The sequence below is a fragment of the Xiphophorus hellerii genome, chromosome 17 (genome assembly GCF_003331165.1).
Source record: "Xiphophorus hellerii strain 12219 chromosome 17, Xiphophorus_hellerii-4.1, whole genome shotgun sequence".
Lineage (NCBI taxonomy): Eukaryota > Metazoa > Chordata > Actinopteri > Cyprinodontiformes > Poeciliidae > Xiphophorus > Xiphophorus hellerii.
The window spans coordinates 16,997,300-17,013,935 of record NC_045688.1 but is presented as its reverse complement, the minus strand read 5'-3'; the positions used below and the strand labels follow the sequence as shown (position 1 = coordinate 17,013,935).

At 38.0% G+C, this 16,636-nt stretch overlaps 2 protein-coding genes and 2 long non-coding RNA genes across 4 annotated transcripts; all 4 read right to left on the bottom strand.

Moving 5' to 3' along the window:
* Window positions 1-159: 159 nt before the first annotated feature.
* LOC116736833 (uncharacterized) lies at window positions 160-927 on the bottom strand. Its single transcript, XR_004342677.1, has 2 exons — window positions 824-927; window positions 160-674 (listed from the first exon to the last, which is right to left on the bottom strand). It is a non-coding gene; the product is annotated as an uncharacterized LOC116736833 (long non-coding RNA).
* A 203-nt stretch (window positions 928-1,130) lies between these two features.
* Window positions 1,131-2,051, bottom strand: LOC116736828 (uncharacterized). The gene is made up of 2 exons (XR_004342672.1): window positions 1,250-2,051; window positions 1,131-1,161 (listed from the first exon to the last, which is right to left on the bottom strand). It is a non-coding gene; the product is annotated as an uncharacterized LOC116736828 (long non-coding RNA).
* A 672-nt stretch (window positions 2,052-2,723) lies between these two features.
* LOC116736825 (sodium-coupled neutral amino acid transporter 2-like) lies at window positions 2,724-4,435 on the bottom strand. The gene is made up of 4 exons (XM_032589621.1): window positions 3,901-4,435; window positions 3,381-3,467; window positions 3,222-3,284; window positions 2,724-3,114 (listed from the first exon to the last, which is right to left on the bottom strand). Exons 2-4 carry the CDS (start codon window positions 3,458-3,460, stop codon window positions 3,006-3,008), a joined length of 252 nt encoding a protein of 83 aa, XP_032445512.1. The 5' UTR covers window positions 3,461-3,467; window positions 3,901-4,435; the 3' UTR covers window positions 2,724-3,005.
* A 418-nt stretch (window positions 4,436-4,853) lies between these two features.
* On the bottom strand, window positions 4,854-15,989 carry LOC116736788 (plexin-C1-like). Its single transcript, XM_032589551.1, has 15 exons — window positions 14,837-15,989; window positions 13,717-13,839; window positions 12,837-12,971; window positions 12,643-12,743; window positions 12,463-12,568; window positions 12,213-12,375; window positions 11,645-11,747; window positions 11,126-11,201; window positions 10,936-10,983; window positions 10,671-10,804; window positions 8,862-9,041; window positions 6,691-7,488; window positions 6,445-6,609; window positions 5,654-5,753; window positions 4,854-5,478 (listed from the first exon to the last, which is right to left on the bottom strand). Exons 1-12 carry the CDS (start codon window positions 15,833-15,835, stop codon window positions 7,302-7,304), a joined length of 2,355 nt encoding a protein of 784 aa, XP_032445442.1. The 5' UTR covers window positions 15,836-15,989; the 3' UTR covers window positions 4,854-5,478; window positions 5,654-5,753; window positions 6,445-6,609; window positions 6,691-7,301.
* Window positions 15,990-16,636: the final 647 nt, after the last annotated feature.

Sequence of the window (16,636 nt, the reverse complement as noted above, 5' to 3'; positions counted from 1 at the left end):
AACTAGGACAGGCTGAGATTGGAACTCCAGCTAAAATATTAAAACTTAGGATATGACTTGGTATTAAAGCATGTCTCTCTCATCTTTAGATCACCAAGCTACACTAATCCTCCTAACATTTGAAAATAGAGGCCAACATTATATACGGTGAACACAGAATAGAGGTTCCAAAGGTAGTACGTCACTTTATTTACAAAAATGGTAACTGTTTTATAAAAGAAAAAAGATGACTATGGCATAAATCTAGAAAATCTAGTCGGGCCAGCTTTTCTGCAGCTGGCACTGCAGTGCTTTATAAAAAACAATTAGATTTAAAGTTGCAGTAATTGTTTATTTACAGTCTTAAAAAATTGTAATTAAAATATATCCAGATGATATTGAGCACAAAGAGTCTGATAAAAGTCTGTGACTTTACATGAGCTTAGGGGAAATATTAAATAGGCGTTTTTTAACTGAAAGCTGCCTTTTAGGACATAATCGATATCTTAGTACAGTATAGCAAAAAATAACTTTAAATTAAATTGAAAGAAAATAAACTTCAGTTCTTCTCTGCCAGCAGAAGAGCTGGAGCTTCAGTGACCTTGATCTTTCATAGAGTTCATGATCCAGTCGTAGATGATAAGAGTCATGCAGAGAAACATGACAGCAAATCCTAATATCAGGAACATCAGAGCCTGGTGGAAGAAATCATTTCACAGTTAATAGTTTCAGTTTGTAAATAACCTCAATGATCCATTCATAAAGCTTTCCTTTTACTGCAACTTAAAATGTTTTTGGCATCAGATGTGTAGAATAAGAGACATAAATGTTTAATAATGTCTACCATAATTTTCTGAGCTGATTTCATTGGCTCCTTCTTAACCAGTTTGAGATAGAAAGCTGAGGGCAGGATGAAGATCAGCATTGCAGCAGCAGAGGCACCTGGAAAAGAGGAAAAATGGCTAAATTAATCCCAAAAAAGTCAATAATGCTCTGGCATAAAGACATTGATACATATAGCATGTGGAGGTACTTTCCAATGAAGCCAAAAATATCTCTGATGCTGGGGACAAAGATGATCAGAATGTTGGTTCCTGCTAGCAGGCTCACTGTGATAATAACGTGACGGATCCAGCTGAAGTCCTTTTTTGGGAACAGCAGGTGGCCGACTGAGGTACGAATCTGTTCAGAACCAGACAAAGATTAGCTCAATGGACTTCATAGTCTTCATGACTGACTGGATAATTAACAGTAGACCCTCAATACTTACAGGGAAGAGCACCACAGGAACCGTGAGTGTGACAGCGGCCAGCACAGCCAGACGAACAACCAGCAGGAGAATATCGTGCTTGTAGAACTTTGAGTAGGTGTGGAGCAGCTCAGGTCCCACGTGGACTGAATAGAAATATGACAGAGATCAATTCAGTTAAAACTGACACATTTACTTACTTCTTATGTCTAAGACAAGTTTAATTTAACTTCAACTTTGTACCATCCAATTATCAAACATTAACATGCTAACACAAAAGATAAAACATACCTAATACAATACCCTTCATCAGAACCAACAACTGCACCTTCTCCAACTATCTTCAATCACAAGGCATCCCCTCGGCTTGGTGCTTGGTCTCTACCATCCATCCTGTACATGATGCCCCTGGGTTCCACTTCCACTGCTATGCCGATGATGGGTTACTCCACACTGACCTGATGTCATTGATGCACTCAAACTTTCTCCAATTCAACTGTGACAAGCCAGACATCATGGTTGTCTGTCCCAAACTCCTCACCGAAACCGCCATCAACTTCAGTTTCACCACTGACAACCCCACTTCGTCTTGCTCCACTGACACCTGCGACCTTGGGAGTCATCTTTGACAGTAATCTCTCCATATTCTACCACATCAACCAAATCCTAAGAATCGCCTCCTGTCATCTAAAAGTTATCGTTTGACGTCGAAAATATCCAAAAAAATGACATACTATACTATGACGTTGAAAATGTCCAAAAAAATGACATACGAAACATGGAAATGTTTCGTATGTCATACTATAGTATGTCATTTTTTGGACATTTTCGACGTCATAGAATACAATGTCATTTTTTGGACATTTTCGACGTTATACTATAGTATGTCATTTTTTGGACATTTTCGACGTCATAGTATGACAATACTATAGTATACTATAGTACTATAGAAAAAATGACATACTATAGTATGTCATTTTTTCGACATTTTTGACGTCATAGTATAGTATGTCATTTTTTCGACATTTTCGACGTCATACTATAGTATGTCATTTTTTGGACATTTTCGACGTCATACTATAGTATGTCATTTTTTGGACATTTTCGACGTCATACTATAGTATGTCATTTTTTGGACATTTTCGACGTCATAGTATGACAATACTATAGTATACTATAGTACTATAGAAAAAATGACATACTATAGTATGTCATTTTTTCGACATTTTCGACGTAATACGTCGAAAATAGTATTAGTATTTTATACTAATAGTATAAAATAATAGTATTACGTCGAAAATGTCGAAAAAATGACATACTATACTATGACGTCGAAAATGTCCAAAAATGACGTATGACGTCGAAAATGTCCAGAAAAATGACATACTACACTATGACGTCGAAAATGTCCAAAAAATGACATAGTGTCCAACACGTCATAGTGTTCGACGTCATAGTATACGTCATAGTATACGTCATAGTATACTATGACGTCGAAAATGTCCAAAAAAATGACATACTATTGTATTACGTCGAAAATGTCCAAAAAATGACATACACCTGCTTCTTGTGATCATTTCCTCTTATCATCTCTCTTCTTTCAACAGTAACAAAGTGAAGGGGAATCCAAGGCACTGCTTGTTATTTAAGTCTATGTGAACAGAACGGAGTTACAGCAAGTCTTCCAGAGATCGGGGAACAACACTTTTAAAGCAACACTTCCCCGAAACCGGCTACACTAAAATGAGGTTTCAGGTCTTAGGTGATGGACAAGTGCTTACACAAACAGGGCGATGCCGGTGTTGGCCATGGCGAGGGACAGACCCAGGACGCCGCTGCCCATGATGGCATTGCCCAGGTTGAAGACGGACATGCTGACGGAGGCACTGTAACAAGGAGAAGAAGACATAGAGTTACCAAAAAAAAGTAGGAAAAAAAAAATCAGCAGTAAAAATTGAATAAACTTCTTCAAATCACATATCTAGTTTCATACTTTTTGCCTGCGTTATGTTTAGGCAGGAAGGTTTGACTCTCTGCGTCTAAATCAGGGTTTTGCCTTTCAAAAGAAAACAGGAAATTGTGTTTTAAATGAGAGAATACTTAAAAAGCTCTTGTATGTGTTGTGGTGAGGACATTTTAATACTAGTCTCACCCGTGGAGAGGACGGTTAGGGGACGGAGAGTCCTCGCTGTTGGACCTGCTGCTGTCGTCTGTTCGAGGAGCGTCTGTCATGTTGGAGCTGAAATGACAAATTGAGGTGGGAAATTCTAACATTTATTTAATTCATTGTGATAAGCATGAATTGGATATATATGTTTTTTGTAAACAGCCTTAACACAGCCATTGTCTCCAATCAAAGCATACTTTAGATCTTTAGAGTTTGTCTCAGTGTACTAAAGAAATCTTCCTGGTACAAATAGGGTCTAAACTTTGGTACTGTTCACATGTAGGTCTTGGTAAAAACAAATATCTCTGCCACATTGTTTAAAAACATATCATACACCTGGAATTGGTTTTTGAAATGAATGGGGTCACCTGAGGTTATATATTTGCAATATTATCATTATATAATTCTTCAGAACATGTCAGTGTTGATTAAAACAGGGGCACAGTTTGGACATGGTGCACATGATCAACAAAAACATGCCGTCGAGCTAAAATAGTCTTCTTACCTTTAAAGAAGTCCTTAAAATGTTTCCTGCTGATGGAAAAACAAGAAGCTGCTCACAGCTTTCCCACGAGAAACAACTTCTTTAAAAATAGGAAGTGAAAGAAGAAGAGGGTTTAAAGTCCTGTGATCTGACTGGGAAAGGATTTGAATTTAACTGTGCAATGAATAACCAACACCTCTCAGATCTCTGTTATTCACTGGCTACTGGGAAAGTTTGACATCAGCTGACATCCAGGGCCGGGGAGAAGAGGGTCAGAGGGCGGGGCTTCATGTGTCGTCACTACTGGAAACAGTCAAAACAACCAAAAAGCATCAATTAATGAGACCACCGACTAAACTGATTTAAAATATGGAACAAAAAAAATACATTCGTACAGTCGTCGTACCCTTTCTGGGTTTTTTTGTGGTCAGCTTTGGCTTCTGTCTTTACTTTCATCAGACTCTGAGTTGTTATTTATTCATAAAGGTTAGGTCTGATAATTCTCTCTCTCTCTCTCTCTTTCTCTCCCTCAGTCTGCCTTCTGCTCTCCCCTCACAGCTGCTCCCATTTTTGAAATTAGTGCCAAGCTTCCATGTTTTATCCTGCTCTCTTTCCTGGCTCCTTGTTTTTCTTCTTTTCCATTTTATAATCAAAATTTTATTTAATCATTTTACCTTCCCGATTCTTGTTTGCATTTTAGTCTAACCCATGCACCTTGGTGATAGTGTTGCTTTTCTGACAAATCAAGAATTTTATGTTGCAAGATTCCTATTTAAGCCTCAGTGTGAACTGAAAATAAAAATTTTGAATCTGGTCCCAGACGACTCGTTAATCCTCTTCCTGTTCCCTTGACTTCATATTATTGCAATAGTATTGTTGTAAGTCAATTAAATTCAAAAATACTGCATTGATTCAAAAGGGAGCTTAAATGTTGTAGAAGTTGATGTAGTTCAGTAAAACCAGTTTTAAATTTGTTAAATCATTTTTTTTATTTAGGTCATGACAAAATGCTGTCAACCTTACAAAAACAAAGAAAAACATTTCACCAAGTATATAATGTAACTATACACTGCAGATGTGCAAATGTACATATTCACATTTCTTGCACTTTCACTTGGAAAACAAAATGACATTCAGAGTCGCTGCTTCAGTTCAGCAGATGCCGTCACTGCATGGGAGGTTCTGGTCCATCCACTCATCGAAATCAACACGCTGACTAAAAGGGACAGTGGTCATGTGTTGACAGTAATGTATAGTTGTGTCAGTTGTCATGGTAACACAAAAGATAATATATAACTTTCTGGAGGTTGTCTGTATTTTTATAGCGAGTGCTTTCAGTGACTTTTCTTAAGGCGATTCAACAGCTCCTAGGTGTTCAGCCATTTAGTTCACTTATGGTTCAGGGTGGATACATTTGGACGACACAGAAGGACGTTAGAAAATACTGCAACGTTTAAAAATGTAAAGACAAAGCAAAGATCACGATGTACACGTTTAGAATCCTTGGGCTGTACTTGTTCTCAGTGATCCTCTGGCTGAGAAACGATCAGTAATCAGAACTTTCTTGTCTCTTTTGCCACTGACAGAAAACCACCAGCACTGAAAGAAAATCAGGTTTTAATTGGAACCATAGAACTTTTGTCTCTGGGATAAAGACAAAAGCATCTTGGTCTTTACCCCACTCTATTTGATTTATGAAATTTACATTGAAAAAAAAACTGTAAATAGAAAAATATATTCTGGTATAGCTATTAGGCTCATTTAGAAAACTTACCAGTAAGAATAGAGCATTTGAGAAGAAAATGTAGAATCAGAAGGCCCACATGTAATGAAGTCAGAGTCTGCATCCACACAGTTGTGTCACCATATTTAATCTGGAGTCAAATTTAAAACAGCATTAGAACATTTTTGTGAGTGATATATTGAGGTAAACTTCAGACAGTAACTATGAAAAGATGAGAATACATGACATATTTGTGTAGTTTACTGTAAGACACATTTGTTTGGTTCAAACCAGTAAGAACATTCTTGCAAGAAAAGAATAAAAAAGTTTTTTTTTCTATTATGTGGTAAAAGTCTGCTTCTAGTATGTTTTGAATTCACTGATTAACTCTCTTGCTTTAACCCTTGTTAAGCTGCACTTTAAAGATTTAGTCAAAATTATATAAAAAAAGAAAAATCTACAGAGATTAATTTCAAAATTTCCCAATTTACAAGTTTATGTATGTGCAAAAGTGGTATTGGATTTTAAAATGGCAGCTATTGATTCCTCGGTGGTTATATTAGCAGATCTGTTGGCTTTATGCACTTAAACATCTGGCTGTTATAGATCTTTTAGGCATTTGTCAAATCAGCTGGGATTTTTCAGAGAGAATGTTTGGGAGTTGCTTGTATCCTCCCCGTCTTTCAGCCTTTGCTCCTCTGTTCAAACCCGGTCAGCCCAGCAGGGTGAGCAACAGAAAATCATAATCCCAAAAAACAACTGAACAAGCATAAAACACACAACCACACCAACAAAGTGCAACTAAACTGTTAAATTACAACCAAATACTAAAAATAACTTACCTTTATAGCCCTGAAGTTAGTATTGTTAACTCCTTGGATGTCACAGATAAAGGAGTCTGTCTTGTTATGGTTTTCTTTGACTTTGACACAGGGATGTTGTTTTTCACCCTCAATGCCCCACACCAACAACTCTGCTGCTGTCATCTCCAGTTTATCTGAACTTTTCTGAAATGAAACAGAAACAAACTGTAACCTTTGAGAAACACAAGTCACTTGTTGGGTCATATTTTTAAAAAAAATACTTACGTGAATAACAACACGGGCATCATTTCTCAGCCTCTCTGTAGTGAAGCCGGTAAACTCCGGATCAGGATAGTACGTTAGTTTGACCAAACAGGCCACTGTTTGATTGGCTACTTTCATAAAAACGGTGCTGCAGCAAATCTGACTGTGTTCTGCTGTAGGCGTATCATAGGTGAGAGTCTGCAAATTATTTTAAAATTGTTTGGTCAAAGAGATTTTATGTCAAAACATTTACAATAGTCAGACAACATGTCATGTAACGTTGTATCTTTTCAGCCACAAACCGTTCATCCTCCCATCCTTCAAGTAAATTTAAAATCTCTTCTGGTGTGCCCCAAGGCTCAGTGTTAAGGCCCCTTATATTCATTATTTAACCGTTCAACATAAACAGATATGTGAATATGTATTTCTTATTCCAGAAAGAAAATACTTTTACTGTTATGCACAGGATACTCAATTCTATAGTCCCAACACATTTTCACCCATTCACCTCTGACCATTTGTAACTAAGTTTTAATCATGCTTCACCTCCACTTTAGTAGTAGCAGCATTCACCTAATTTGCGAATGCTGTTTATTTTCCCTTCTGTGTTTTATTACAGCAGTTGTTTTATATCATTTGTAATTTGATCTTGGATTCAAAATGGTGCCTTTAAAAATATATTCACCACAGACAGTTTGCAGAACTACCTCCAGACTGCTGCTGTTCCTGGGAAGCAACACTTGATGCTGGGCGTGGCTCTGCATCAGCCCATCCACAAACTCCAGGTGTGTCCCAATGAGTTTGACCTTCCTCTTCCCACTGCAGGGCATGTAGTGGCAGTCAGATTAGAGGACGTTTGATATACAGAGAAGGTTTTCTTTACTCATCGTTCTACTAACACTTCCTCATAAAATGTTAAGTCTCACTGTATTCAGGTGCTCACAGGAAATGCTTTGTGCTTACAAACAGCCAACTGAATAAACATAGACGTGCTTCAGAGTGTTCAAAGGCAAATTAAACATGAACAGAGCATTAAGAATCACAAACCATATTCTACTGCTCTGTGGCAAAAATCAAACAAAAAACATACTGTAGCACTGGAGGATTAAAAATCCGTTCCAAACATTGTAAGTACAAACGACTCCAGAGTGAGATTCATTGTTGGGAACATAGACAGATAAGTCACTAAAAATACCTAATTCACTTATATTTATATATTTATAGGAGTCTTTTATGGGCAAGTTGTAGCTTTAGAACAACAGATAATTACTGTACTAGCTCTGTAAAACAACAACAACAAAAAAACCCCAGTAACTTTAATGTTTGAAAATTGGAATGATCATCCTTTTCTAGTTGCTTAGTGGTAAAAATGAGCATAGCAAGGAATATAACTGAATCAAAAAACCTTCATGTCTCTTGAAAGTGCTTTCCAAATATCTTCTGTTCTAAGGAAATGTAATTGTTTAAGTTTCTGTAGCTACATGTACGAGTCTTGTAGTGAGAAATTTCTTTGAGGAAGTGACTCCTTCACACCCTCTACTTGTGACTGACGCAATTTGCAAAGTTGTTGAAAAACTAATCAAGTTAAGCACGTCAATTAGCAAGGTGCTGCCAAAAATTAACTACAAGCTGTGAAATGACTTACTATATCAATTATAATCCTATGTTCAATCTCTGACCACTAATAGTTATATCGTTCTAGTATCTGCTTGGACCCAATTTGCCTTCAAATTGATGCAGGGATGTCTGCCTTGAGTCTTTGTGGCATAAACTCAACAAGGTGTTGGAAACCTCTCAGAGACTCTGGTTCATATCCACATGACAGCACAACTCAGTTACTGTAGAATTGTCAACAACACATCCAAGATAATCAATCATTCCACATCCCAAAAGTGCTTTTGATAAAAAAAAATCTGAAGTCTGGGGACGTACAGTGAACTCATGGTCTTGTTTTTTTAAACCAGTTGGAGATGATCTGAGCTTTGTGATGTGGTGCATCGTCCTGCCAGACGTACATACAGATGTTGGATACTCTGTGGTCATAAATGGACTGACTCTGTAGCATTTTCTAGTAACAGTAACTACTCAAAGCACTTTACACTAGAGTACCCTTAATTAGACAATTAATTAATTAGACAATTAAGGGTTTCCATCTGTAGCTGATGGAAACTTTTGCAGGAATGCTCAAATACCTCCTCCAGCTGCTCCGAGGTACTATGTCAGTGCAGACTGGGGACGACTGATAGGAGATTGTAGTGTTTCCGTGGCAACTACCATCAGGCAGAAGAACACACATTTTGACCACTCTTCTAGTTTCAGTGGTGGGGATGTGAAAGGTCAAACTGACACCAGTGTTGTTCCACACAGGAGATCTGTTCAGAAAAATCAGGAAAACACACAGAAAGCAAGATAGTAAGAGTTAAACTGAAACAAGAAGATATAAGAAAACTGAAAGGCTGACAGAGAAACTTCCTATTTGTTCACATTTTTAAAGAAATTTACGACAGCAGCTGTAGCCTTCAATTTGCTTATATTTTTCTATTCAGAATCTGTAGGAAAGCCTCCCTCTGTAAGAAAATAGGTTTTCTCGTTCCACCTTTTCAGGTCATCCTTTCTGCCCATAATTTATGCATATTTTTTTTACACCTTGCAATTATGTAGCGAGGGTTGAAATCGACCCATTGACGTGAAACGTCTGATCCACCTTGTGAGGTAGTTATAAGAACGATGAGCTGTAAGCTCTGGAAGCAGAACTGGAAGCTCCACATTCCAGTCAGATGTAAAAAAACATCCCATTTACTTGACATGTAGTAAATGTTAGAAGTGCCTACTGCGTAGGATTTTAAACATAGATTGTCTTTTTGGTGGTTGTCAAGGAACAGCATCATAAGGAAATGGGTGCAGTTATTGTGGTGAATGTGAATGAGCCGACTGGAGAGTTTCTCAAACAAAAGCTAAAGCAAGTTGTATTTTTAGTTTGCCACCTCAGCTGTTTTAGTCATTTCTTTCCATTTACATAAATATCTTTCTGTCCATTTGTTAATTGTCAATATATTCCTTTTTTATGTTAGACATTTGAATTTTGACTGAACTTGAGAAACAGAATGTGCCGACAGAAAACTTTGCACATTTCATTTATATAAATGGTAAATGATCAAACTGACTATAAATGGTGTCAAACAGATGATGTTGTAGATTTAGGAGGGTTTAAGAAAAAGAAGGTTGGAACACCAAGCATAGTAAATTTTGGGGGATTCTATCGTTTTGATTGATCTAAATCAATAAAAATTAGAGTTGCTGTCAAAGTTTTCAGCAAAATGTTTTTATTTGTGCATAGAAGGTTGGCAGCAAATTAAAAGTTGCTGCCAATGAAGTGGATCAGAGTGCATCTGTGGTGTATAAGTGTTAATGTGGTGGCCAGACGGTTTCTATAGGGTCACATGCATGACGCTTGCTGATTGAAAACCTTCAAAATGTTCATGCTTGCTGAGTGTCAAAACTTCCTGTTCACTCTTATATGAAGCCTCTCCTCTGTTTAGTGTTGGCTTTTCATTCTTGACACTTAAGCTTCTGTTTCACAGCTTTCAGGCCACTTGCTTCTCAAGTTTCTCTTGTCCTTGAGAAGCAGATGAGTTGTTTTATGATGTTTGGTTTGAAACTCTTTGGGCTCTTGTGCTTGTAGAAAAAGTGCCCTATGTATGTGCAGTATCTGTTTGCAAATGTTTTCAGTATAACAATGTAGGAGGGTCTGAAAAACGTTTATCTAAGCAGTCAATACTAGGCAAAACTTAAATATTTCTGAACTACTGTTTGGTTATGGGTCTGTGACTTGTATACCCCTCATCTCACCAGTTCACTGCTGGATCAGGAGCGCCAACTATGGTAAGGTTAAGGTCACTAGACTGGCTGTGCAAACAAATGTTCTTCTGGCAAATTATTTCCTCCATCAGTTTACATAAGATACATTCCGACTGGCCGTAGTTTTTCGTTGAGTGACTCACTCCTGAGGACTACAGTCCATGTGCGTCGAGATTCTCACTCCGATCACGTCGCTCAGGTGCTGACCCGACAGCAAAGCGTGGTTTTTCCCATACAGAGACACAACACTAGGTGTAACGGAGATGACATCTGGTAACTGACAGGGAAACAAAAGATATTTAGCATTCATCCATTATGCTTATTTGATAACATTACTGAATTAGATTGAGAAACCTGGTTTAGGATGAGTGTTAAGAAAAATGTACATTAATACTGATTCAGACTCACAGAAATTTTCCTCCCAGCTTCCATCTCCAGGCAAACATCCTTCTGGGTTTGCACAGAAGATTTTGAAATAAATAAACAATGTTGTTCTGGTCAGGTTACTACTGATTTGCATAAGACTTAATATGATGGTCATGACAGTAAGCAATAACATTAAGAAGTCCATATTTGAGAAATGCAGGTTGGTTTTTACATTGTGAGTAAGTTCACTGGCCCAGGAACAGCTGTTCTCCATCCATTGGCACCCAGAGCTGATGCACTGTCGGCACCTGAAGAGAAAAACAAATGAAACTGGCTTCCAGCTCAGCTTTTGGAAAACATTAACACCACAAACTTGTTGAAACAGATTATGTTAAATGCAAGAGCAGAGACATTCTCCCTGAGGAAACGCTGGATGAGCTACAGGTGCATCATTCAAAACATGAACATCCCACCCACATCCTAACGGCCTCCAACCAAACACAGACATTCGACCAAACATTCTCTTTCTCAGGCCGAATTTAAAGTCGCCAACAAACCCAACATCCACTGTCCACTGCTGGAGGACAGTGGAAAACTCAGGGAAAACCTGCTGATGCAAGGAGAAGACAAGCAAACGTCTCGTTTGAGATGAGACTTGCACCAACAGCCTTCTTGTCATTATTTAAAAGCAACAACAACAAAACAACCCAAACCCACAAGTTTAGTTTTTTGAGTATATAAATGAACTTACAGAGGAGAACTTGGTTGTCCATGAATACTTGAACAGTTGATTAGTTTTCTTTGCTCTGTCAGCTCAGTTTTCCCAATGCCGATCTTTATGGTGACATCCAGAACTGTGAATTACGACAGTTTTACAAAACTTCCTTTAAGAAAGCAATAATTCACTTTTTTTTATTTTTTAGCAAAGAATATATAAACTTGGGTAACGTAATTGAAATACTGTGTTGAAAATGGCAACCGTTTTGAATCTGTTTTCTTGAGACAAAGGAACCTTTAAAGTTGCAGAGAACACATTAAGATATGATCATTTTAACAGATTTTACTGAAACAGGAAAAAACATAAATCTGAAACTTTCAAATTGTTAAAATGTCCTGTCACAGAACTGAAAAACAGAGGATGACTTTTCAAACTTCAAACCTGTTTTCTGCCATATTACATTTAAAAAGACAGAAACAGTAAATGTTATTTTACATTGTTTCTGTCTTTAGTTTTTACTTTACTAGAAAGAACTGACCTTTATATATTCTAAATGATCAGGTTATTACATTACTTTGATCATTTAACAAAAGCTGATTACCATCAGTAAGCAGAGTGTCGATAAGGATGCATGTGCATTGAGGAAACTGTGCTGAAAGCCCCTGTTTCCTACAAATCTGACTAGAATTTGAGGAGAATTCACAGGTGAAGTTAGACTGAACCTTCTGCTGCACAGTCAGGTGGGTCTGGATCAATACTTTGACCTGAGAAAGACAGGAATACAGAAGAATAACATCATCTAAAAGAAAACTGAAATGTAACTGAATTCAGTCAGAGTGTTAGAAACAAACCATTCCACTGGAAACCTTCACAACTCGGTGGGAAATCACTTCCTGTTGAGCCTCATCAGGGATGGACAACCACTCTGAATCTGTGCAGTGGTCCTCAAATGTACAGCTGGAAAAGTTCAAATGAAGTGTTAGAAAGTTCAGAAGTGTGTGAAGGATTCAGCGGCACGAGAAGCTCCTGACCTGTCTTCAGAGACACACCACACACAGAGGGGATCCTGTGCCGACAGACAAGCCCTCACATTTCTGTGAGTGCTACACCTCGACACTGGAACACGCTCAATCTGGAACAAAAACACACTTAACATCCGAAAACACAGTACGGGCGCGTTTCATGAAAAATAAATGAAAAAAAAATTAATAAATAAAACACTAACCTTGTTTTTGAGCTGCAAATACACATGGTTCTGATCCACTTGATCCAGATGGATTTTGGGAAACACTTTGCGTTTTTCACTCTCTCTGTAGAGAATCTCTGGACAGGTGGGCTTAAAGTTCCTGTCTACAGCAAGCTGACCACAATATAGATCATAGTTACAGTATTTATGGGAAAAATATGCACTGAACTTGTCAAAGTTATATTTCAGCAAAAATAGTTTCCATAGACAATGTTGTACCACATGGATCAATACTTAATAACACCCTTTTCTCCGTTTATATTAATGTAGCAAATTCTACCTGGAGAGACTCACACAGGACTAGTTCCAATTATTTAAGGAATTAAGGTTTAGGCGCTCTGACTCCGGCAGGATACGTGGATGCTGTGAATTTAGATAAGCTTGTGATCAGGATTTGAGATTTGAGTTTGGCTGGTGAGCAGATGGAGCCATGGATGTAGTTCCATATAAATGGAGGCTTGTTAGATGATTGGCTATGACGACGTGTCGTCCATTGCTGATTGGCTGTGGTAGATGTGCGTGATGCTGCGATTGGATGATGCAGGTGAGGCTGAAGAGTCTTTCAGTTTGAATTTCATTTCTGTTGTTGATTCATATTATTCACCTTTATGCCAATGAGACGATTCTCTACTCTGTTGGCCCATCTCTCAAGTTGAGTTTAGCAACAACTTCTGCTTGGTTTGTCCAAACTCCAAAGCCTTTTTAGTCAGGCTGTTGTGTGTAGAGTTAGATTTTTTTTTTTTAGTAGGTGGGGAAAGAGAATCACAACATACTCATTTTAAAGGCAGAAACTCATTTCCACTGAAACAAATCCTCCCGTCTCCAACAGTACGGCAGCATTCAGTATTTTTCTACACACCTTCATAAGCAATCCGTCTGCTGTTCCAATGAAGAACACCATCCAGGCCTTCTGCTTCGTCGCCAACACAGAGGTCATGTCATCGTGTTTCAGAAGAACAACCTTTGGTTTTAGAGTCTTTGACTGAGAAACAGAAACAGTGATTAACTCTAAAGTCTATGAAATCTTCCTACAGAGAAGAGTTGAAAACATTTGGTCTAAAAAAACTGATTTATTGAAGGGTGAATAGCCCATGATCCTGCAGAGTATCAATGATCATACGGTCATGTGTTAGATGATGAAGCGTTTTTAATGGTTCAGGTTGAGGCCACAGGAGTATTTGAGTGAACATACTTTTTTATAAAGACAACAGAAACCATTGTAAAAAAAAACAGTTCAATTATGAAAAACTTTGTTGCCGTAATGAATACTGTCCACAGAAAACTCAAATGCAGTTAGAAAAAAAAAAAGCACTGTTATTGCTCAGAATCGATGTGTAGGGATAAGAAAAGCTAAAATGCCACCAGGAGCTTCTCTGGTGAACAAAGAGAAAAATGTCCTCACTTTATTGATGTCCATTTCATGGAGTAATATAGTAAAATGAACTGCATTCATCTCATGCCTTTTAGACAACATGATCAACAGTGAAACAAAAATTATTATAATGTAATTTTATAGCAGATAAGAGCTTTACCATGTGTCTCTGGCAATGAAATGTCACAAAGGACTCAATTATCTTCGAGCTCAACTGGTGTTTATTCCTATACATTAAATAATAAATGTGAAGTTTCATTACAAGTTACTAACAAAGGAAATGTGTCTTTGCTAATCTGGTAAAAATATTAGAATATTATTAAACATAATTGGACAAAAAGAAACTTTGTGACTAATAAATGCCAACCTTTGAGACATCAGAACCACAGCAAGAAACCTTTGATCTCATGCCTTCTAAGCTAATCAAATGGAAATTTTAATGCAGAATGCTTTTAGATTGGACATCTAACATTCTTGTTACATTTGACCAATTCAATAATTTATTTGTCACAAAGGGAAATTTAATAGAACGTCCAAGATAACATATTCAACTGAACATAAAATGACTAAACTTATTTCCTTTATATTTATATTCACAGTAACTTACCCAGGAATTTGTACTTTTTGATGTGTAAAAAAAGTCTGGATCTCTATTCTTCTCCCTGCTGAGATCAGGACTGACGTCAAACAGCAGCAGCTCAGTGTTGCTTTCTCCTCCGTCCACACTGAACACTCCACTCCACAGGACCTGCTGTCCACCTGGGACAACCGAGGAGGCCAGCAGTCTGCTGCCTCCAGAGGAACTGAGAGTCGCTCCATGAAGAGACTCCAGAGTCTGAGCTTTACTGGTTTCAGCCTGAAGCCAGATCAGACGGACTTTGTTGGTTTTACCTCCTGATGCCACGTTGGAGAACAGATACACTGTTGAGTTGATCTGGAATCCGTCCACAAACTCTACATCAGCTTCTGTTTGGATCCCAGGTTTAACACCTGATCGACCAGACCAGGAAAATATTTCCCCAGGCTGTTTATGATCAGTGTTTTGAAGGTTGATTGTCTTTAAATCAGCACTACACTCTGTCTTGTCTCTCGGGTTCTTTATCGCTGTCAGAATGTAAGTCTCAGTCTGACCTGAATCCTCCTTCACATCCACCAGAAAGCTGACAGACCCACTGCTGCTCCTCTGAGGTCCCACCTGGATGGATTCACTGTAAACCAGCTTAGAGATGTTCTTCAGGTCCAGAATCTCACAATAGCCACAGTAATTGTTGGTCACACCGCAGCTGACTACTGTATCATTTCTAGCAAATGGAATTAAAATATTGACACTAAACCTTGCATTTAACAAATCTGTTTCTGAGATTCGATGAAACTCCACATCACCCATCCCATTGTCGTCCTTTAAGATCCCTCTCTGGGTCAGGCTGTGCAGCAGAGTCAGGTCATGGCTCAGCTGGTACAGCTTCTCCTCTGCAGCGATGTAAACAGAGTTGGTGGCCACTGAGACCTGCTGAATGTTTCCCTCAAAACTGAAACTTCCATCTTCCTTGTGACTCCAAGCAGGTTCCACCCAGACAGCACAAAGCAGACCAAGCAGCAGGATCATGTTGCACCAAAGGATGCAGCTCTGACTGAGAAACCGACACACTGCAGCACACTGATCTGTGGGTCTCCACAGACATGAGAGCTAAAGCTCGAGGTGCTAAATGTGGGAGGAACTGAGCCCACAAAGCGGAACAACAAATTAAAATACATGGTTGTTCTTGTATAGCCGGTAAAGATTGGAGTATAAATACAGATTTACTGTATATCACAATGGGTTGTTTTTATATTTGTGACACATGGCAACTCAATGTGCATTTCTTTTAGCCCAAGGCAGAAATAGAGAATATATCCTTGATGTGTTGTATTTATATTTGCGTTAATTTTGTCTGTCTTAATTTGGGTTCACAACTGTGACAATGTGCGATGTATCTCAGCTTTTGTCAAGAAATGGCAGATATTAAATTACTTTTGATTAAATGCTAATTATATTAGCACACATAGAGCATCACTTTCCAGCTATGGCAACAGTGCCATCTAGTGTTAAACCTCGGAAGCTAATTTTGTTGGCTTAAATAAAAACGTTAAAACGTACAATTTATCTCAACTGGGTTCGGTTCTCTATTGTTTTCTTGTAACAACATGTCTATACACAATGTCTAGTGCAATAAAGAAACCTCTTTTAAATGTTTTTAAATTGTCTTACACGGGATATTAATTAATTATCCTGAGAAAAACAGTAGGGTCTGCTTTCATTTTTTGTATGTAACGTAACCGAACTTCTAAGCTAGGCTACTAGGCTATGTTGTCTCACCAAACTTAAAAAGAAGAAGAAAAAGAGAAAAAACCTTTGGAATAGTAACAA